This window comes from Aulonocara sp. 'chitande type north' Nkhata Bay, linkage group LG3 (genome assembly GCF_057382095.1).
Source record: "Aulonocara sp. 'chitande type north' Nkhata Bay isolate Kocher_YH1m ecotype deep benthic linkage group LG3, A_spYH_male_GT1.1, whole genome shotgun sequence".
NCBI classification, from domain to species: domain Eukaryota; kingdom Metazoa; phylum Chordata; class Actinopteri; order Cichliformes; family Cichlidae; genus Aulonocara; species Aulonocara sp. 'chitande type north' Nkhata Bay.
In genome coordinates, this window is record NC_141346.1 from 62,465,321 (window position 1) to 62,488,067 (window position 22,747).

The 22,747-nt window shown below is 39.8% G+C and overlaps 1 protein-coding gene across 2 annotated transcripts in view; it reads right to left on the minus strand.

Annotated features, from left to right (window-relative positions):
* Positions 1 to 5,688: 5,688 nt before the first annotated feature.
* LOC147336498 (histidine N-acetyltransferase) overlaps positions 5,689 to 22,747 on the minus strand; it is a 41,446-nt gene continuing 24,387 nt past the window's right edge. Inside the window, exons 2-6 of one of the 2 annotated variants that reach the window (XM_086285420.1) lie at positions 20,073 to 20,248; positions 14,909 to 15,134; positions 14,300 to 14,524; positions 13,847 to 14,190; positions 5,689 to 13,325 (exon numbers count right to left, since the gene is read on the minus strand). In XM_086285420.1, coding sequence (XP_086141546.1) covers positions 13,097 to 13,325; positions 13,847 to 14,190; positions 14,300 to 14,524; positions 14,909 to 15,124 — 1,014 coding nt within the window. In that variant the 5' untranslated portion in view covers positions 15,125 to 15,134; positions 20,073 to 20,248 and the 3' untranslated portion in view covers positions 5,689 to 13,096. The remainder of the gene's footprint in view (positions 13,326 to 13,846; positions 14,191 to 14,299; positions 14,525 to 14,908; positions 15,135 to 20,072; positions 20,249 to 22,747) is intronic. The other variant, XM_086285419.1, reaches the window with a different exon arrangement.

The window sequence follows — 22,747 nt, forward strand, 5'->3', positions numbered from 1 at the left end:
CAAACATTATGCATAATTCTTATTGCTCTTTTTTGCATTGTGTATATTTTTTGTAGAGAACTCTTCTAAGTGTTGTCCCAGATTCCAACACAATAATTTACAGTGTGCAGTAAGGTGTGTGTGCAATGTTTTATTGTTCAGGACGTGCCTTGCTTTTTCCAAAATCCTTGTGGTTTTTGCCATATTGTTACGTAGTGTTTGACACACACTGCCGGTCAGACGTTTGGACACAGCTTCTCATTTAATGGTTTTTCTGTATTTTCATGAATGTTTACACTGTAGATTCTCACTGAAGGCATCAAAACTATGAATGAACAAATGGAATTGTGTAGTAATTGTAGGTTGTAGGTTGTCAGAATATGAATGTCAGTTAGAAAGCACTGAAAGTATAGATAATAGTATGGGTGAATGTGCCGTGTTGCATTGAGTACTCCAGGAGAGCATCTTCATACATTGTTATTAGGGAATTCAGAGTCTTATTCTTCAGAGGACGAATGTCAGTGTCTGTCTTATAGATTTCTTCATAACACACTGTTAGACTTGTGTGTCTTTAATGCTAAAGAGTGTCTTATCTGTGATTGTCATCTTGACAATCGAGTGCGGGCAGGTTACAGAAACTTCAGCAGGTCCAAGTTCAATTATCACTCCCTCCAAGAAATACATGACACTAGGATTTTCAAGTTACTGATTAATTTAATTGCTACCTGGCACTTTAACATCACTGTCATCAGATTCACCATCAAACTGTGCAAAATGCATCATATTGTACAAACAAGCATGCATCACATCATACAGACGGCACAAATTGAACTATAAACGTGTGCCACGCAGAATAAACAAATAAACAAACATACCTTGCTGCACACAACAAAGAGGGAATGAGTCAGTTTGCAGAGCAAAGCTCTTCTTGACTTAGATCTGCGGTCCATGTCCCCTTAACCCTTGTGTGGTGTTCGTATTTTTGTTACTCAGCCAGTGTTCATGGGTCTGGTGGACCCGCAAGAGTTTTGGCTTTCCAAATTAACACTATCAAACAATTTTATGTTAAATTACTCAACAGATGTTTACTTCATCCCAATTACAAGCCATATGAACAGCAAACATGGTTAATTTTTTCCCTTTACCTTTGTTAGATCACATTTATGAATTAATGTGCTTCTCGTTTTTCTTTTATATAAAATGTTATAAATAAATCAGTTATAATCAAGTGGAGTGAGTGGAAAGACACAACACATTTACACGTGAAAAAATAATTAATTGTTTAATTTTTCTTTTGAAAAAAACTGAACACGGGTCTCACAGACCCGAACACCATACAAGGGTTAAGCATAATTCATTTTTTTGTGGACTGTAAACTCCTCCCACATTTAATATTGACTCCTGGCAGGAATGCAGTGCGACACTAAAACAGGCCCCCAGGCAACACAAAATGTAAACATATTTGCGTTTTCTCATGTAGTGTTAACACAAATAAATTATTATTCATAAAAATAGGCTTACTTAAAATTGTATTTAAACAAAACACACATGCAATAATGATGTAATAATTATGGCAGTTATAAATGATGGAGTGGACTCAAGAGCAGACCTTGAGACAATCAAAGTTCAGTGCATTACTCCCAGTGTTTCAACAGGACATCTACAAAATCGCAGGGGAAATGGGACCCCAGAGGTAAAAGGAGGAAACCCAGGGACGGTCTGAACACAGGAAGCAACAAAGAAAGTTCCTTTAAGGCAAAAAGCTAAGGTGCCAAATAATGTCTACCTGGAATGAGTGTCACTCAGGAGCACAGACAACCTCAAACGATCACAGAAAGACAGGAAAGATAGAAACTGATGCGGAGAGAAGACAAAAGCTGGCAACATCAGCTCTGGAGAACTGAGGCACCATGAAAGATTAAGTTTAGTTGAACAAGTCTCAGCAAAGGACTACAGCAAGTATGCTTTGAAAGAACTATAGAACATTCTCTGAAAGACTGTATTGCTCAAACGAATATATTTCTATAGTTTATCACCGAGAAAAAAAAAGGTCTCCGATTATTCTGTGGGTTTACTGCTCATGTAACCTAAAGTTCACAAGGACAAATTCATCATTTGTCAAATAACTCAGAGTTTGTGCTGGAGGATGAACCTTGGTAAAACTGCCCCTCATCCTTTGCTGTTGACTCACCAAATTAATTTCATTTTTATTCTACCAAATTTACAACAGCAGCAGCAACAGAATCACCATCATTTGTTGATGAACAGAATATAGATATATAACCATAAAGATAACAGACTCCGATGGCCCGTCTCAGCAGAACGGAGCTCCAGCTGTGAAAAGGATTAGAGCAGGATCCCCCCGAGCCTACATGCTGGTGGTGGAGATGAAGGTGGCTTGAATGGAGCTTGAGTGATGAGAGGTGGAGATGAGGTGGATTGGACAAAATGTGTGTGCAAAAGACAGATGCACAGTAAGATCTCAAGAACACAGCATGGATGCTGATTGGCCTGGAGAAGGTGATTAGCCTGGACACACAAACAGCTTGACACTGTGAGAAAGTCAATGTGATAAACCTTAGATTCATCCAGCAGCACCTGAGAGCGGACAGATGTAGGCCATAGATCTTTCTAATTGAATTTACACATAAGCTTCATACATATTTGTCATACTTTTGGGGACAAGCCATCCAAAAGGCACTTAGAGCAGCCTTCGCGTCACCAGCGGCCTGGATGTCAGTCTTCCAGTGGCATCAGTTTCCTCACTTGACAGCCTCACAAATATGGATAAAATATCACAGTTGCCCCCTAGTGGCTTGCTGCAGTATAGGTATGATCCTTTTAACACTGACAAAGGCTGAGACCCTACAAAGGGTCCCTTTGTAGCAGGGGTCACTAACTCCAGTCCTCGAGGGCTGCTGTCCTGCAACCTTTCCATGTGTCCCTGTTGCAACACACCTGAATAAAATTATTGCCGTAAGTCATTAACTAGAGTATAGAACTTGACAGCATGCTGACGTGGCAGCCTCTAACCCTACTCAAGTAAATTTAAGTGTTAGGAAAAGTGTACTTTTAAAATACTTGCACCATGTTCATTCACTCATGAGCTGCTGTAACATGAATCAAAGGGCTGAACTGCCACTTCAGCATGCAGAGCACCACTTTCTATCCCTGAGTTGCCTGACGTTTTGTCAGGATGGCTTTAAGGCATCTAAACTTTTCCCTTGGCCTCACCAAACTCCTCCCACACCCGAGTTTTTGCTTCAGCCACTGCCTGAGCCGCATTCTGCTAAGCTGCCAGTACCCATCAGCTACCGCCAAAGTCCTGTAGGCTAACCAAGCCTGATTCAACGCTCTCCTCAGCTTGATGGCCCCCTTCTCTGGTGTCCACCGTCTGGTTCAGGGGTTACCACTGTGACAGGAGCTGACTGTAGCAGTCTCAGCAATGGAGGTGCTGAATATGGTCCGTTCAGTGTCCCCAGCCTCCATAAAAATACCACCAAAGCTCTTCAGGCCTCTGCCAGGCGTCCCCAGCAGAGGCCTGCTATAGCTTTGGACGTGCCACGTCTGTCCAGCGTCTTCCCTGCCACCCGATCCAACTCACCACCAGGTGGTGATCAGTTGACAGCTCCGCCCCTCTCTTCACCCAATTGTCCACGACATATGACAGCAGATCTGATGATATGATGCCACCCTTATGTTCAAACATGGTGTTCATTATGGAAAAACTGTAGTTTCCACAGAAGTCCAATAACAGAGTGTGAAAGACGCACGGCAGACACGACCACTCGCTCATGCTTTTCAGCATACTTTTATAAACCACGGTTGCTGTTACACACAACACAGCTACATCTCTGCAGCTCACTGCCGGACACATACCAACAACAACCACAACAGTCAGTCAGCACAGACTTTAGGCCGGCGAGGTGTGAGTGCAGATGCTGTTTCTAGTGTAAAGCACTTTGTTTAAATGTGCTATATAAATAAAGTTGTATTGTATTGTATGCCGTGCAGGTGAGTCTGCCTCCCCTGCAGACCACGCCCTGCACACAGAGCACTGCTCCAGTTCAGATCAGGTCCCAGTCACGCCCCTCCAGGTCTGATCTGATGCTGAGAGGAGGGAGGTTGGGGAGAGAAGGGCTTTGTCCACGACACAGTTATCTCTGTTCCTTGTAGATACACTGAAATAGGAAAGGAGGCAAATCCTTGGAAGCTGTAATCCAGTGGAAAACTCCTTTGAGGTTATACGCCAACATGGCAACAATGAGCAGACACAGATATAAAACTACTGTGTGAGTCCACAGTGTTCGGGCGATGGCTGCTCCTCTAGCAATTCTTGCTGTAATTTCCAGCTGTGGAGTCCCAGGGCAGCGCTTATGTCCTCTTCCTCATGTAAGGAAACCCCAAATGTTCCTAGGCATATTCTTTTATACTCGCCCACATGCACCCTCGTCTTCCTCCTCCCCTCTTTCTCTCTGAAAGTCACATCTCCTGAGATGACAATCACCCAGTGTCCAGACACATTATCCTCTCTCTCTGACTTTTCACCACTTTAACTACAGCAGAGGTTACTTCATTAAAATCATCTTTAATCATTTTAACATGATTTCTTTTTAGCTCAGTTACACAGGAATGCTTTTCCTCACCTTACTCTGTCAGTCACAGTAGACTCAACTTATTTTTAAAAATCATGTTAAAAGTCAGGGATTCTTACATCTTACTGTCTTTTACAATCTCTCTCTAACACACACACACACACACACACACACACACACACACACACACACACACACACACACACACACACACACACACACACCATATCTACCATGCTCCCAAACACACACAGAGACAGGGACACATCGTTGCCATAACAGTGCCAATTTTCTTACTCATCATATTTATTCTTTATTTCTTAATAATACTGTGATTAGATTTGAGCAGGATTAACTGTTGTCATGATCACATGCAGATAGATGTTATAGCGCTCTATTACCTGGATATTAAGTCCTGTTGTCTCTCTCTCAGATGTAATGAGAGGACTTCTATCCCACCTCACTCAGCATACCTCATGGTCATTGCCCGGACATTTTTTCACTTACCTTTTGTTCTTTGCATATAATTAGCGTCCCTTCCACTCTTCTAAGTTGCTCCACTCTTGCTTTTTGTGTCCTGTATAAATAGCATTGTTGTAGATAGCTCTGGGTTAGTGTATCTACTCAGATCCACCCTCTGTGTGTTGGTATACATGCCAGCATACTTTAATAAACACATCACCAGTTAGGTTCTAAGAAGTTTTTGTCCAGCGCTGTAGAAATCCCTTTGCAGGTATAAAAATACAATGTTACATCCATCAAACCTTTTTATCTTTGGTATTTTTTGTAGATTTGACTAAAGAAGGGAAAATATGTGTTTTTGTAACAAGCTGCTTATAAGACTGAAAATGAGAAAACACAAACAAAAAGCAGCAAATGACCTTCAGAAAGCTTTTCCGTTTATAGATGTGCTTGATGTTTGTAGCCTTAAAATAAAGCCAGCTAAATTGTGTTTTAATTTAAACTCCTGTCACCTCACTCTCTAAAGACAGGAAATAACACGACTCCTTCAAATGTGGAACTATGTCTTAACAGATATCAGCTATTCGCTAATCCTCAGAGTATTTAAAAACATCTTAAACAGAAAGAGAAAAATAATGTCGAAGAAAACACAGACTCGTTACTTGCCTTTACTTAAAATACAACAAATGAGAAAGGTTTGTTCATGTCATTCTAGAGGTCCCTGGCCTTATCATTCAAGACATGTTTAAGCAAGCAATATAAATGAAGCACAGGGAAGGCTGAAAAGTACATATAGTCAAGATTTGCATCACTGAACACATGAAAAGAAAAGGTTTTTTGAATACTACACATTTTTGCATCACAATTGCTAATCTAACTTCTTAAAAATGTATCTTATTTCTATTTTGCATGTAACATTATTAGTTTTCAAGGTTTCTAATGACAACACAGCTGTTAATGTACGGGAGTAAAAAGAATAATATTTTCCTCTGAAATGAAAACTTATTGGGTTTCACAAAATGGAATCACACACACATAAAGTAGCTACAACACTAAATGTACGAGTATATTTTGTTATCTCCTGGTTTTATAATAAACCCAAACCTGCATCATAGTTTCAGCACACGTTAAACAATGTTTGTTCTGTTAATCTGTTAGTCTGTTTAGAGAATAAAATATATGATTTCATTTTCATGTGTAACTGCTCTACATGTCTCCTGTGACGTGGTTCACGTTCGAAGGAACAGACTGACAGAGTTTTGACGTTTTACATTATGACGCTGCATCATTGTTTTTGCACATTGAGATGTGTGACAAGAACGTGAGGTTGAGACTGCTTTACATATGATGGGAGCTTAGCTATTATTGCCAAAGACAATTAAAGTGCATGTTGCTTACCCACTAACTTAATGGCATATACAGCAATTCATAAAACATACATTAATATAATACTTTGCCCTATAATGCCTTTGTCTTTGTTTATTTACTTGTATACTAAGTAAACAATCCTCACATCTTTAAGACAAAGTGATATAACTGACCTCAAATTAAATAGGTTATTATAGGTTATTTAACAAACCAGGCAAAGTTTAAATGAATTTTCAAACAAGTCTTGCATTGAAAACAACAACAACAACAACAACAAAAATTGCCGCTCTTTCATAAATTCATTCAGATAATCAGTTCAGCATGAAATTTGGCACTTTTTCCAGCTTTCCTGTTGCACACACGGCTCAGTCATGAGCACGAAATCGCCTGAACATATTCTTTTTGTGTGGTATTTACTGCGTAAATGAGTCTAAGCAAAGAAAAGGCATGAAAACGATGGAAGCCTGTCTGAACTATGACTTAGTCGTTTAATATACTGTCCCCAATTCATATCCTCAGGCTTGAAAGCAGCACAGGTGCTGAAGCCAATCTTAAGCTGACTGAATTGATATTAAAATATTTTGTTATTATTGTCCGAACAATTAAATATGTCATTTGATTTGTGCTTGCTGGTGATTTGTGCCAGTGTCAGCTGTAAAGTGTCGTAATTCTTAAACTGACAAACGGCTTTTTAAATATCTAATTGTCCAAAAGTAGCAATGAACCACTGGAACATGGACAATGAAAATCCCTTAGGTTGTGTGTATGTTTCTGTAGTTTTCTAACCTCCAAGCACAGGATCCTGCAAATAACTAAATACAAAATCGTGTGTATTGACTGTGCAACCACTGTCTTTTACAGAAGCTAGCATACCGAAGAATCATGGCTGTTTTCTCAACAGCAACCAAATTGTTGTGATTATGTCGATTTAGTTTGTTAATAAGGAAATAAGTTTTAGGTGGAGATCTGCAAACTTTGCCTAACACTACGCAGCTTTTTGTGTTTGCATTGATAAAACTGCTTCATTTGCATTTCCTACATGTGCAGTTTGAAGTTATGTGTGAGGACCACAAAATGGAAAACATGTTAATGTTATGCCCAAATCTGTAAAAGTATCAGTGAATTAACACCCCAAACGTTTGCATTTAAACAAATTGTGAGTTTGAGTGTATAACAAATTCGTTAGACCACCAAATGTCACGTTTATACCAAAGTCTTGGTAATTATTTGTTTTCTGTGTTTCTGTGCTGGTCAGTCCACCAGTATGCACAAGCTGTGTAATCAGAATTATATGTTAAGTGTTAAAATATAATTAATGTTGTTACCCATGGGTTTTCAAATTTACTGGTTAACACAAAAAACAAAATAATAATAATGATGGTAATAATTGTTATGCACTTTTTTATTTAGTTGCCAAATTACATTTTTTTTCTTGCATTTCTGAACAGAAGTTTTACTGGTTGAATATTATGATTCATTCATTTTAGACTTTTTAGGAAAGTCCAATGTGCTGGATTAATTTTGGGTGTAAAAATGTTAATTTAGTTTATTATTATAAATAACAATATGAATTTATTTGTAAACAGGTTTCGACAGATTTATAAATATTTGTGTTTTGTTCTTATTCTGACAGGAGGCCTAATAAACTTGTTAACCAACGTAGAGAGGAACATGTTGCAGAGATGCACAGTTTGCTAATGAATGTGGTCACATTCTCTGCAGTCGCTTTCCAATAAATACACGATTTTTTTCAGAGCCAAACACCTTGTTCATATTTTTTTTTTTATGACAAAAAGTAACTAAGCTTGATCCATTTCTTTGCCTAAGCTAGCCCTAGTTGCTATTAAAAGATACATTTAAGCTTATCAAAATGTTTATTTGATTGTGATTAAAATACGTAGCAACTTATTTAATATATGCTTCAAAGATTTGAATGTCTCAGTGTGTATTTAAGACTATAAAATGAACTTATTGTTGTTTTTTTCAGTTGTTCCCTGCAATGACTTCTTGTGATTACAAAAATCAACCTAACAAACTGACTTCTCATTACACAACAGCAGTAGAAAGTTATGGTACATTATGAAAACTAGTGGTTGGTTGAGTCACAGCTGGGAAACAAATTTCAGTTATTTTGATTTAAAAGTGGAGGAAACATGGAATACGGGATTAACCGGCAGTCAGCAGTCACATTGTAACAAAGTATTTTGTTCACCAGTAAACAACAAAGAGTCTTGTTTATGAGTAAGACTGAGAAGCAGCAGAAGAGGCAGACGTTTATAGGGTTGGCCAGGCTGAAAGCATTGCTTACAGCAGTGTGAGACAGAGGGATACTGTCAACGTTACTCTCTTCTGGCACACTGGCTTAGCTGAGGATATACTTTCTTTGGTTACAACCTATCGAGTGAAAAGCTGACTGCCTGTCTTGTTAGAAATGTGCTGAGGATGTGACGACTCAAAAAGCAGGATGAATTCTGTGTAAAACTAAAGATTTATCTTTCTTATAAAACAGACACAGTCATCCTTTCACGTATATTTGCATACCAGAAGAAGAAGGTAGTCAGAGTCAAGATTAAAGCTTGCCAAGGCAAGGAAACTAGTTTTTACAAATGAAAGTGTATTTCTAAAAAGATACACACTATTTACCTGGTCTCACTCTCTCTCTGTATTTGGTCATTTAAATAGAGAAATAGAGATATAATACGTGGAGATGCAGATGTAATTTCAATTCTGTTCGGTGAAGAATTATAAAGAACAGTTAGGCCATAAAGCTTCCTCGTAAAAATGAAATATGCTGTAGATAAAGCACTAATGCAGTACAGACAGGTGAGACTCTACCAAATTGAACACATTTGTGCTGGAATTTGGTGGTAAAGTAACATTTTAGACAAAATAGACCAAAAAAACTTTATATGATGATGGCGCTGATTTCAAAAGCCAAAGATTTTTCCTTAGAACACTTTTCAGGACAATCATGCAAACACATCCAGCAGAGCACACTTAAATAGCCTATAAAAGTAACACTAAAGCTGTTTCTCATTGTGGATCGAAACATTTTGCATTAAAAAGCAGTCGAGTTTGTGTTTAAAGTGTTGTGATTTTATTGGGCGAGGTCTAGCTGTACACAAACTAATATTATCTTTGAAAAAAATCCTTGAAGGCTACTTGACATTAAAAATGTAACAATATACTAAATCATTTGTTAACGCAAACTTTTACTTTCATAACGTTCGTCTCTGTTTTATACAAAGCCAGTAAGCTGCACAGTCATCAGCGAAGTATTTTTGAAACATTAGCATTTTTGTTTGGCATTGTTGTAAGAAAGTACTCAAGCCTAAATTTGTCTTACCTTTTAAGAAGTTAATAATGGTATTGCAGCAGTTACATATGAACTCAGTAACATGTGTTTAAAAGAAAAAACATAAACCTGTCCATATTTGACCTGTCCATTCCTGCTGTTGACATTCCCAAGGTAATGCTGGTTAAAGATGATGTTACCCAAAATTAGTAAATTACTAAAGCGCCCTTCATAATGTTTGGGACAAAGTTTTGCCTTTGGACAACTCCACAGTGGATTGTAAATTAAAAAAAAACTGTGATTGATGAGCTGACAGTCAGCTCTAATTTAAAGGGTTTAACAGAAAAATTCAATGACTTGTTTTGCAAAGCCCCATTTTCAGAGGTTCAAAATTTCTGGGATAACATAAATTTATGTCTTAACATCAATTTTAAGACACTTTAAAAAACGAAGGACTGCATTTTTCAACCAATGTCTGCTTGAAGTCTAGAAACAATGGACATCAGCAAATGTTGTTTCCTTTGAGTTGCTCAGCTTGATCTTTACTCAAGACAAAAATAGATTTCCCTCTATGTGCTGACATACCACTTTGGATTTAATCCTCAGTTATTATGAAACTGTGGCCCTCTTCCACAGTGTGTCCTGAGCTCTGGCTCTCTCTCCTACCCCCTGCTGGTTGCTTGGCTGACTGTTGGGGCTTGCTCTCTATGTTTCAGGGTCTTTACCTTAACACCTAAAGCTCCTTGAGGTGGCTGTTGTGATTTGGTGCTTGCTGGGTTGAGACATGTGAGACTTGGGCATGGAAGAACGTCCCGTTTCTTTTACCTTGAGAAACTGTTGGGTTGCTTTTTCAGTATGATTTGGGTCCTAATCTGTTTGCACTGTTAGTGCTGTCTGATCATTTTCTGTCTGAGCATCGTTTGGTTAGGTCTGAGCAGAGAATAAAGCGCTGCACACTTCACAATGAATTCTGCTGCTTCTATCAGCAGTCACGTTGTCAGTGACCCAGTTTCACTGGCACGATGCTGGCTCCACCATGTTAGGCAGATGCTGTGTGTAACAGTCACAATTGTGTGGTGTCTCTTTAAGACAACTTAAGTTAATGTTAATGATGTCACAAGTGTGCGCCACTGCTCTCTGTAGTGTGGGAGAAGTGTGCTTGCACATGGACGTATGGACTGAGATGGACCTCATATCTTTATCTCCTAACTCAAAGTAACGTTACAGGTTGTATGAACACAACTCACCTTGTAAGGTTGGTGAAGAGTGTGTTTATTAAAGGATGAGCACTGTGGATTTTTGCGTTTTGTGGGAGAAACGTTTCGTCATCACCAGGTGACTCCTTCAGTCAAACAGGACATTTGCATAATGACTGAAACCAGCCCACTGAAGGAACGATGGGCTGGGAGGTCAGTTCCTTAATCTTAATCATGCAGATTCTCATGACCATTGATCAACAACCACTGATCAATAACCATGAGCACCATTCACAGAGAGTTGGAGAACGGCTGCAATCACAGCATTGTAAGATGGTGACAGATGTACCCTTAGGCCCCCTCCTCGATTCAGAGATGGTCTTTCTCTTTTCACGTAAATGGCCTCCGTGACTCCGCCCTCAAACCAGCGTTCCTCCCTGTCCAGGATGTTACATCCTCATCATTGAAAGAGTGTCACTGGCCTGTAGGTGTAAACAGACTGCAGAGTCCTGGCCTGACGAGGTGGCTCTTCTGTGTTGTAGCCAGAGGTTGTTTGGTTTCCCCGATGAATAAATCCTGACAATCCTCCTGCACTTAACAGCTACACTATGTTACTCTGTTTGTGTCGGGGGACCCGATCCTTGGGGTGGACCAGTTTTTGGCGCAGCGTGTTTTGGGGTTTAAAAGCCACAGAGACCCGGTGTTTAGAAAAAATCAACTGCTCCGATACTCCTGACACATACGGGATCACTACAGGTTTTCTCTTAGTCAGCCGTTGTCCTTCTCTCCTGGATTGGCTGGACCTTTCCAGCCAATTTCCTGCTATTTATAAGGTTGGGGAAACCTGCAGTCAGCTGAGACTGAAGGAGTCACCTGGATGAGTGACGAAACTTTTCTCCCACTGAAAACGTCCAGATGAACAGAATCAACCTTTGGTAATGTCGACGTTCTTCACCTGCAAGATTTTGTTTTAAAATTACAGTAAATTTACAGTGAACCACTTTGAATTATGATTAACCTTCAAATATTATGTCTGCTTTCTTTTTCACTAAATAACAGTGAAGCAGGCCTCACCTGCCACAAAAGCATCTGTCAGTCAATTGTTCCATTTATTTTTGAACATCTGAAAGGTAGGGGGACTACGCCATTTTATACTATACAGCTCATGCATAATTTTTGTAAAACCCCTTAAATTAAACCTGAAAGCTTGCACTTCAGTAACATATTGATTTGTGATTTCCACAGTGGTGCTGTTTAGAGGCAAAGCTGCAAAAATGTGCTGTCTTTGCCCCGAACATTCTGGAGGGCGCTGTTTTTGATCCCAAACGATTGATTCTCGATATAATGTAGACACAACCTTCAAGGGTAGTTTTAATAAAGTGCCTTTAGAAATGTGCAGATTTGACAACCCAATTCAGCATTACACATATTTAGAATTTCCATATTTACACAGAGAACAGAATTGAAAATGAGCTGTTGCACTTTGTTTGCACAATTTTACTTTACGACAGTGTGTGGGAAAAGTATCCTCACGTTCATCACTTTTTAATTTTTTTACATCTTTGTAGCTCAACTGCAATAGGGTCCGCGCAAGACTTATAGCAATGACAAAAACAGTTTGCTTTTTATTCAGTGAAATTAAAGAACTTTTCTAACTTCTGATTGAATTCACGACCTCTCGTCAGGACAATAATCCTCACGTGTATTCGCATCCTATGTGACTCTGTTGGACTCTATCAGATTTGATCATTCTTTGAAAATCATTTAAAAAAACAACAGGGTGTTTTAGTGCTTTTCCACAAGTCCATTTTAGATCCATGGAAAGAGGTATTTGTGTTATTTTGTTCCTTCTCTTGTTTTTTTGAGGAAACGACATGTTAAATACACCTCAGTAGCAAAATCAACGCGTCCAGTGTACCAGTTAATTACTATAAACTTTATAAATTCGGCATTAATCATAGACCTATTGTAGTTGATTACATGATGTAGATGATTTTAAGTTCCCATCATGTGTCTGTGTATTGTTAGTTCTTCAAGGTTTTGTTTTGTATCTAAAACTACATTTTGTTTACTTGATTTTGCTCCTCAGTACAGAGTGTTGTGTTTATTTGTATTTGTGTTACTTTCTTGTTGTTTAAACCCTTGTCTTCCTTCCTGTCATGCCTCGACAACTTCTCCTTATTTGCATCCACCTTCTGCAACTAGATGAGATCACACTCCACCACGCATTGCTCAGTATACTCTTTCACCAGCTCCACACTCAGGGTGTCGTGGCAGAATTCAGCCATGGCCTTCCAAAGCGGTGGGTCTAGGAACATCTGGCACATCACATGACCCTTCAAGGTGGCAGTATGGCGCTGCAGGTGGTACAAGAACTGCTGTCGAGCGAGGGCGAGGTCTTTACCAAACATGTCGATGTTCAGGTAATACCTGGTTAAAGAAAACATCATGACTGTGTGAAAACAGTTTCCCATTCTTAGCAGTATGATTGTAAATGCAATGACCACATTATAGAAACAACACGTTCTCATCCCAAAACGTAACGTTCGACGCCATGTGCCAAATCGTCGGTATGTTACGCAGTCGGACACATGAGAACCATTTGGAATGAAACATGTAAATTTATTTTGCTTTCTCATCATTAATCGCTTTGGAAACACTATCTAATACAATTGAGACTGTGGTTAAGGTTAGGGCTGCAATACACGGTGCATATCATAGGTGCTATGGGACGCCTCAGGACGTGACAAATCGTCAGTATGTTACGCGTTGGGAATAAGAACGGTCTCTATAGAAACTATCTGTACCGTGTAGAAAAAAGTGAAATTGTTGTGCTCCCTAGTGATACTATTAAAAGTTGCTATTATAGACAATGGTTCGTGTTACTGTCAGTACACTTGCTTCAGCAACATCCATTTAGTCCTATCAATAAATGAAGAAGGAACATTTACCAGTCATCTCCAATGGGGACCCTGAATGGGAAGGTACAGAGGCTGGCCACAGTAGGATTGGACACATCATCCACCATCCAGTCAATCTCCTTCTTTAGTAGGATTGCCATGTTACTGGGCAAAAGCTTGAATGGCTGCCAGTCTTGAATGATGGTTGCGTTAGGGAGGACCCCGTGCATCAGGTCACTGTTTAAGTACAGCTGCTGGATTGCTGTATGGTCCAGATGCACTGGAGGAGGACTGGAGCAAAAGGTGGACAAAGTGGATTCATTGTCTCCTTCTAGACCAAATTCAGAGAGATGCAGCTTGAGGTCTTCAGCTCTGAAGCGCATCAGCAGGATTCCCTGGAGAGAGAAAAGGCAGCATTGAAAGCATGCAAACAGCCCAAAAAGGCTCATGATGACTAAGAAGCCATTTAACATCAGGACAGATCAAAGCATTTATTTACTCTACCTGCTTAGTTATGATGCGGTACTTTTCAAAGTCCTTTGGTCCAAGCTTATCATCACGGGTCAAGCGGCATACTTTGACCTCTGGATACCTAGATTTAACCAGCTCAGCACAAAAGCGTAGCAGAACACCTGCCACGCCCTTGCCCCTTTCCTGGGGGGCAACACGGAGACCTTCCACCAGCATGGTCTCCCCCTCATCGATGACACAGACAGACTCCAGAGCAATCTACCAAGCAATCAAACAAAGGAAGATAACAGACAAGAAATTACAAGCCATCACGCTGACATGGATACCTTTAATTACTTATTTATCTAAGGGGCCAACTCTGCTAGTTTGTGAGGAAGTCATATCTAGTTGCCGGGTGTTTTACTCAAGCTCATAGTAGCAAGTTTGGCGGTCCATTAATAGGAGAGATAATTTACTTAATTATGTGCTCCAATCAACAAACAGCATTCAGATATATGTTTTTTTTTAATGTTTTATATGTATAGTAGATGTATATGTAGAATGCAACCTGCTGAGGTTTCAGGCTGGCTGGGTCATTTATCAGGGTGATGCTTTACAGCCATTTATCCAGTGAACTGAACTTTTACTACTGAGTGAACTTACCACTTTTCCATGTTTGCGTGCCAGTATAACTGTACGGTTGGTATCCTGCAGCCAGCTAGTGTATCTAGTAGGTAGATAGTCAAGGCCTCCATAGATGTCCTGGCTCATAGCCATGATTTCATCAAAGTCCTCCTCAGTTGCCACAGTAAACTGAAGGCCTGCCTGGGACAGGGCCTCTGGGAGCTGGGGCATATTCAGGCTGGTATCAATCTTCATCTTGGAACAACTGATAAGATAAAAATGGAAGAGATATTATTGTGGACTATATTAAATCATATTTTGTGCTTCAGAGCGGGATGTCATTCTCGCGTAATCAAAAATAATTAGCCACAGATAAGTAAATCATTTTACCATTTTCTGAAAGCAGAATATAACAGACCTCAAGGTGTATGGCTGGTGAACCAAGTTCACCGATTCCATCCTTAGCAAAGGGGACAAAACATTAAACACTTTAGTATTAACCACACCAAGAGACACACATTCATTATTCAAAGGCACTAACCAATAGGAAATCAAACATACATGAGAAGAAGAATTAGGAGCTGATTGCTTCTGCAAATTGGATTGCAGATTTTCGCATTAGTGGAGAGGCCGTGCATGTAAAATAAGAGGTTCTATCTCGGACAGAGTCCAGAAGAGTCCTTGTTCATTAACCAAATTATTTAACAGCACATGTTTTCTTTCTCACAACACTGTGGGAAAGCCCCTGGTTTGGACCGGGTCTATCGTTGGTTCCATTCAAATACAATCAGTGCTCAAATGCTTTACGGATCACGTCTCTGATGTTAAGTAACACATTTTTCAATTCAATCCAATTTTACTTATATTGCAATAGTTCACAAAAACAGCCACTATAGGTGCTTTATATTAGAGAGAGAACCCCAGAAATAAGCTGAGCAAGATTTTGGTGTTGATCGGGAGAAAGAACTCCAGTCGAAGAAAAGTTCAAGGAAGAGCCTGCATAGCATCAAATTATTATAAAGAAACCCAAAAAGTGCAGATTTGGGGAAGAAAGGTTTTGGCCATTGCAGCACAAAATCCAAGATGAACATGTCCTACTATGCATAGTAGAAAAAATTCAGCTTAAAGACAATAAAGCCTTTCTCTTCAAATTACAGCCCCACTTCAAAGACTGAAATATCTCTCTTTTACTACCAATGAAACATCAAGGAATGTGAAGAACAATAGCTGCACATCACTTTGAGAGGTGATCATGAATTGGGACGTTTACCTTACATCAACCTGACATCAACCACCTCGGTAGACATACCATTGCATGTCAATTTGTGTAGCAGTGGGTGGCAAATACAAGACTGTGGCAACAGCAAACCACAAGGCCTCAAACACTGAACCACAAAGGGAAAAAGAGGGATTTTGCCGTATGTTCAGAAGACACAGATTGTGCAACCTCTGAAAGAACATGATTGGAGCAACTTGGTCAACAATCTGCCAGCAGTTGCCATGAAAGAAGTGTTAACGGGGTTTTAGAGTTTACTTTCAGCTGGAAAAGATGATTCACAGTACAATAACATACTCGCAGCAGAGTACAGCCAGAGGCATAGACTGCACATCAAACCACGAGCAACTACAGTGAAGAAAATGAAAAGATCGTTGCCACAGAGTTATGACCCCAACTACAGACACAGAAGTGGTGAAATCCTGTGGTTCTGAAAACTCAAGTCCAATTCAACCACAGTTGTGGCTGAATCACAGAAGGGCAAGCAGAGAAGATGGCTCGTTTTTAATACTGTTTAATGTCACATCATATTCTAAACATCATAAGTCTGTAGTGGCTGTCCTGTGTGGACCACATTACTACAACCTTTTCAAGCTTCATCTTATCTGCATCACACATGTTGGCCAAGCAAACTCGTCTGTTATGAATCTAAATTAGTGAAGATCATTTACTGGCTAATGCTCTCTGTGTTCCCATCTGAAGCATAGATCCTAACTGATCTCAGAGCAGTGAAAGCAGATTCAGCGGCAGCTTGCCAGGCATGCCATCATGTGCAAGCCACCAGGAAAAAAGCTGCTGGCCTCTCAGCTTGCACAGCTCCAGTCATTGTTAACAGGAGATGGACAAAACCGTCAAAACACAGAGAGCTGCAGTTTTCTATGAGATTGAAAGAAGCACAGTTTTCAGTGGCAACAACCAACTGTGGCCACAACATGGCAGTAATGTTAACTGACAGATTAATATTACTGCCAGCGCTGTCTGAGATGAAAGGAGATAGATCGCTTTACTTTGGTATGTTTTAATTTATGTCTATTTTTAAACATTAGACTTTTGTATGACAGAGTATTGGGGTCACATTAAGAAAAAAATATTATTGATCATTCTGAGAATAAAGTCAAAATGTGGAGATTATACAGTTGTTTCGACAGCTGCTGTACCCTCTGAGTTTGTGAAATTGTTCTTCAGAATCGGTTTTAGTAACAAGGAAGGACGTCGTTTCTCTTTTAGCACATAAACACAGGGTGCTGAAAAGTATAAAGATGGTGGAGAAGCTACATGTGGTCAGAGAAACCACACAAACCTGGTCGAGTGGCTGATTTGCTTCACTGACTCATGTAAACAAGTCATTTTGCATAACGACTGTGATGGTCTGTGTTGAAACAACAACTGTAATCTGCATGTTTCAACTTTTTTCTCAAAATTGTATTTCAACTTTTTTTTCAAAATATTGAATAAATTGAATAAATTTCGACTTTATTCTCAAAATGATCAATAACATGTTTTTTCTTAATGTGGCCCTAAAACTCTGTTGTACTTGTCTTGCAGTATCACAAATTCTGAAATGTACAGTTTACAAATGAAGAACAGTTGCAAACTTTGCATAACAACCCATTGTAGACTACAACTTTTCCACAGTAAGATTAACCTCAAGCTCAAAGTGACAAAATCACACACAAAGAAAAAGAAATTACATTTGATTCAATATCTACCATTACAAAAACAAATATTTATTGTTCAATGTGAATACATAAGAATGCCATAGGGGCACTAAGGAGAAGCAACAACCTGTCCACATATTTCAGCATCTGTCAAACACAAAGCTGCTATGTTAAGCAATACATTTGTCTTCAGCCTCCACACACCTGCAGTACATAATTCTGTACTACTAGAATTGCTCACACTGAACACTTGTAATTATAAAATGTCAAAAATGTACAAAAATGGCCCAAGAGAATCAGATAACCTTTGATGAAAATTTAAAGAAAAGTAAAATATATGGATGAAATGTATAAAGACGTAACTCTGAGAGAATCCTGGAAAGTAGAGGAATGCTTAATTTGTACGCTAACAATAAACAGTGCCTGTAGTAAAACGTTGCACCGTCATTAGGTCGTATTTCTGTGTAACAACTGGATGTTTGTTTGTGGATTAATGTTCTAGATTTGAACCCCTCAGAACTTTGTGTTCTCTGGTTTCTTCCATGAATCCAAACACATTCATGTTGTTGGTGATATTTTTAATTAAGGTTGATGCAAAATAATTATGTCTTTAATGGAAGGCAGACTAGAGAGACTGAGACTAGTAAAGCATGATATATTTATTGTTTTCGTTATTGTGGCTGAGCTGGGTTATTATAAGTCTGTTTGTCTGGGTTTGTGATGTGCTGAAGCACTGGAGTGTGGACAGTTCATTGGGGAAGTGCAGGCTAACACAGAAATGCTAAACTTGTTCCTACAATCTATTAATCGGCCATGTGAGCTGCAAGGGCATTTGCAGTGAAAACACTGTCTGGTCACAACAGATTGAAATGTACACATTGGGGACGCTGGTATTTTTCCACCATGCCTTTGAAGCTGTGAGATGAGGTGCCATGCTTGGCTGAGTATCCTGGTCCTACCAGTGAGAGGAATGCTATTTTATTTTTGCCTTTCTGTCTCTCAAACACTTCTCTCGTGTTCCTAATGGTTCTCTCTCAATGGCTGGCAGTGTTCTCCAGACAAAATGGAATTGGGCAACACTGACTGACCATCTAACGTGCAACTATCAGTGCGGACCTACGTCTAGTTTTTGTCCGAGCTGCCCAAAGGAGCTTTAGAACTGGTGGCATGAAAACACAGCGGGAAAAAATGTAACCAAAAGATTCACAAAAACAAGGACCAGACCATGATGTGACTTTATTGGTGAGTCATGAAGAACACGCATTATTCAGTAATTTCAGTTCAGAAAAAAAAGGCTGCTGTTGGAAATGTAGGCAGTGTGCCTTTCACTCACAGAGCAGTAGTAGTGGTTATAATAAACATACACAGCATTTTAACCAAGGTGACAATAAGTTGAAAAGACTGTTCCTGGTATTAAATTTCTTACACTGGTCATCTTTGGTGTGAACCACAGTGTGAACAAACTTTTTGCTTTTATGCATCAGTAATGCTTAACAGTGAAGTGTGTACAGCTGCAGCTGTACTGAGGTTTACCCACTGTTGGGAGTCTCTATGTGTTATTCACTCAATACACGATTTTAAAGCATGTATAGGCTGTCACATGCACAGGTGGCAAAAACTGGAAAATGCTGGAAGCTGAAATGCCACCGAAGCACATCGCCCTCCATAAAGGCAAGGACAGCAATAGCTATCATTCAGTTTTATTAGTGCTGTCAGCGCTAAGCTTATTAAAATGCCGTTAACGCCATAACCACAAATCTCCATTAGCGAGTTACCATGGCATCAACGCGTTAGCGCGGTTAGCTCGTTGTGCATTTCACAAACGAAGAACAGTTTCAAACTGCGGTTATGGTGTTAAAGTCATTTTAACGAGATTAACGCTGACAGCACACATTTTTATACATTTTCTATGTACGAACATATTCTGCTCTTTACAAGCAGAGAACGAGCCATGTGCTCAGCACACGTTGTTGTTGTTATATGTTGTAAACATGCAGCCTCCTCATTGCACTCAACTGAGAAAGTACACTGACATTCTTTAACAACCTATGAAAAACGTTAGCTCACATGGTCAGTACACTCTGGTGAAGTCACATGTCACATACATTCATAATGAACATACCATCTTTTTTCTCTGCTAAGAAGCAAGAAAATATATTTGGAATGTTTCCAGCTGTCTTTTTTGTGTTTTGCACCAGTTAAACACAGAATTGTTTGGGCCATCACACTGAAAAAAACCCCAAATAGTACAAAACTCAAAGGAACACACCATGGATTCAGTTGGTTGGTCAAGTGATGACAACATGGACACCAAAATGATTCATGTCTCCTGGGTGCATCTGTGGCTCCAGTGCTTCATGCCAGTAGCCTCCATGTTGATGCAAAGACATTAGCATATCACTCTGTTGCATGATAGCAGGATCCGTTTCTCCCACGCAGCCCCGCCTATACATGAAACACACCATTGACACAAAGGCACCAGAAAATCATTAGTTTGTAAATCTGTCAATAATCATTCTGTGCTTGTTGTGATGACATTAAGACAACTGTGTCCTGCACTCAAACTATGTCACCTACGCTGGCTGGTTCTGTGTAGGATTAATAACAATTCAAGTAAATGTATAAAGTAACTGCACATTTCTATCATAGCCACAGCTAAACTGATGTTGTTGTGTAACTGTGGAGAGCCTCATAATCTGGTCTAGTTGTAATTTGTAAAGATTACAGAGATTAATGTATTTTAACAAAAGTTATTAACAAAGGCAGTTCTATATTGACACTGATGTTCCTGTCCCTCAACAGACAAATGACTAGTGCTCTCATTTTTGTGGTTGTGGGGTGACTATATAAAGAAAAACATTCCAACAGCACAGCCAGTGACTGAGCAGTCTCAAAGATCAATAGTGATTTCTATCGTAAAACTATGAGAAGTGATGACCTGAAACTTCACCTTCACAAATTATATTAAATGAAGTTTAATAAAGTAAATAAAGATGAAATGATCGAAAAGCTTTTTAAATACTAAAGTGGCTAAAACTGAATTCCAAAATGCATCTAAGAGCCTTCTGGGGGCAGCTGTACAGTTTTTTAGGATAAATGAATTGCAGTGCAATAAAGATGGATCCATACATGGGGTTATGGAAACTGTTAGATTTTTTTTTTTTTTTTTTGGAGATGAAAGAGTCTTTGTAAAAGCCTCAGCATTTCCACTAACTATTAATTATGATTGTGTATTGATGGCATGAAAACTTTTGCTTTTTCTTACAGTGAGCTGTTTGAAAGTGTCTGGATATTTAGTAGAATTCCTGGTAATGAAGAGAAGTCTGATGAACCCACTAAGTAGGTGATAAGCTGGTGAGGTAGAAGTAGACAGAAAATCCCCTCTGCTATATTTAAGAGCATACCTTGCACACACACATATGTGTTTGTATGTGTGTGTGTGTTTTTTTAGAATTCTCACTGAAGGCATCAAAACTATGAATGAACACATGTGGAATTATGTAGTAAACAAAAAACTGTGAAATAACTCGTGTTTTATATCTTAGATTATATCTTGGTAATATCCACCCTTTGCTTTGCGTCCTGCTTTGCTCACTCTTGGCGTTCTCTCCATGAGCTTCATGAGGTCGTCTCCTGAAACGGTTTCCAACAGTCTTGAAGGAGTTCCCAGAGATGCTGAGCACTTGTTGGTCCTTTGCCTTCACTCTGAGCTCCATCTCATCCCAAACCATCTCCACTGGGTTTAGGTCAGGTGACTGTGGAGGCCAGGCCATCTGGTCAGCACTCCATCTCTCTCCTTTTTGGTCAAACAGCCCTGACACAGCCTGGAGGTGTGTTTGGGGTCATTGTGCTGTTGGAAAATAAATGATGGTCCAACTAAATACAAACTGGATGGGATGCATGTGGCTGCAGGATGCTGTGGAAGCCATGATGGTTCAGTGCGCCTTCAATTTTGAATAAATCTCCAACTGTGTCAGCAGCAAACCCCCCCACACCATCACATCTCGTCCTCCATGCTTCACATTGGGAACCATGCATGTAGAGACCTTTTCTCTCTCACACAAAGACTCGGCAGGTGGAACCAAAGATCTCAGATTTGGACCCATCAGACCAAAGCACAGATGTCCTCTGGTCTAATGTCCACTCCTTGTGTTTCTCAGCAGCTGTTTGACCATAAAGGCCTGATTCACACAGTCTCCTCTGAACATGTAGAGATGTGTCTGCTACTGGAGCTCTGTGTGGCATCTATCTGGGCTCTGATCTGAGCTGCTGTTAACTTGTGATTTCTGAGGCTGGTGACTCGGATGAATGTATCCTCAGCAGCAGAGGGGACTCCTGCTCTTCCTTTCCTGGGGCGTCCTCATGTCAGACAGTTTCATCGTGGTCTTGATGGTTTTTGTGACAGCACTTGGGGACACATTCAAAGTTTTAGCAGTTTTACAGCCTGACTGACCTTCAGTTCTTAAAGTAATGACGGACTGTTGTTTCTCTCAGCTGATTGGTTCTTGCCATAATATGAATTCTAACAGTCGTCAAATATGGCTGTCAGCTGTGCACCAACCTGACTGCTGCACAACACACCTGATGGTCCCAACCTCATTAAGAAGGCAAGAAATTCAGCAAATGAGCCCTGACAGGCTCACCTGTGAGGGGAAACACGTCAGGTGACCCCATCATGAAGCTCACTGAGAGAAGGCCGAGGGTTTGCAGCGCTGCCAACAAAGCAAAGGGTGGAACCTAAAATATAAAACATATTTATCACTTTTGTCTTTACTACATAATCCCATATATCTTGCTTCATATATTTGATGTCTTCCGTTTGTATCTACATATGGCAAATGGGGGTGTGTGATCTCTGGCTCTGTTGCTGCTGTTGCACAGAGGATCACCTGGCCACGGCGGACAACTAACCCACTTCTGTCCTATCTGCCTTCCCAGGGTCCA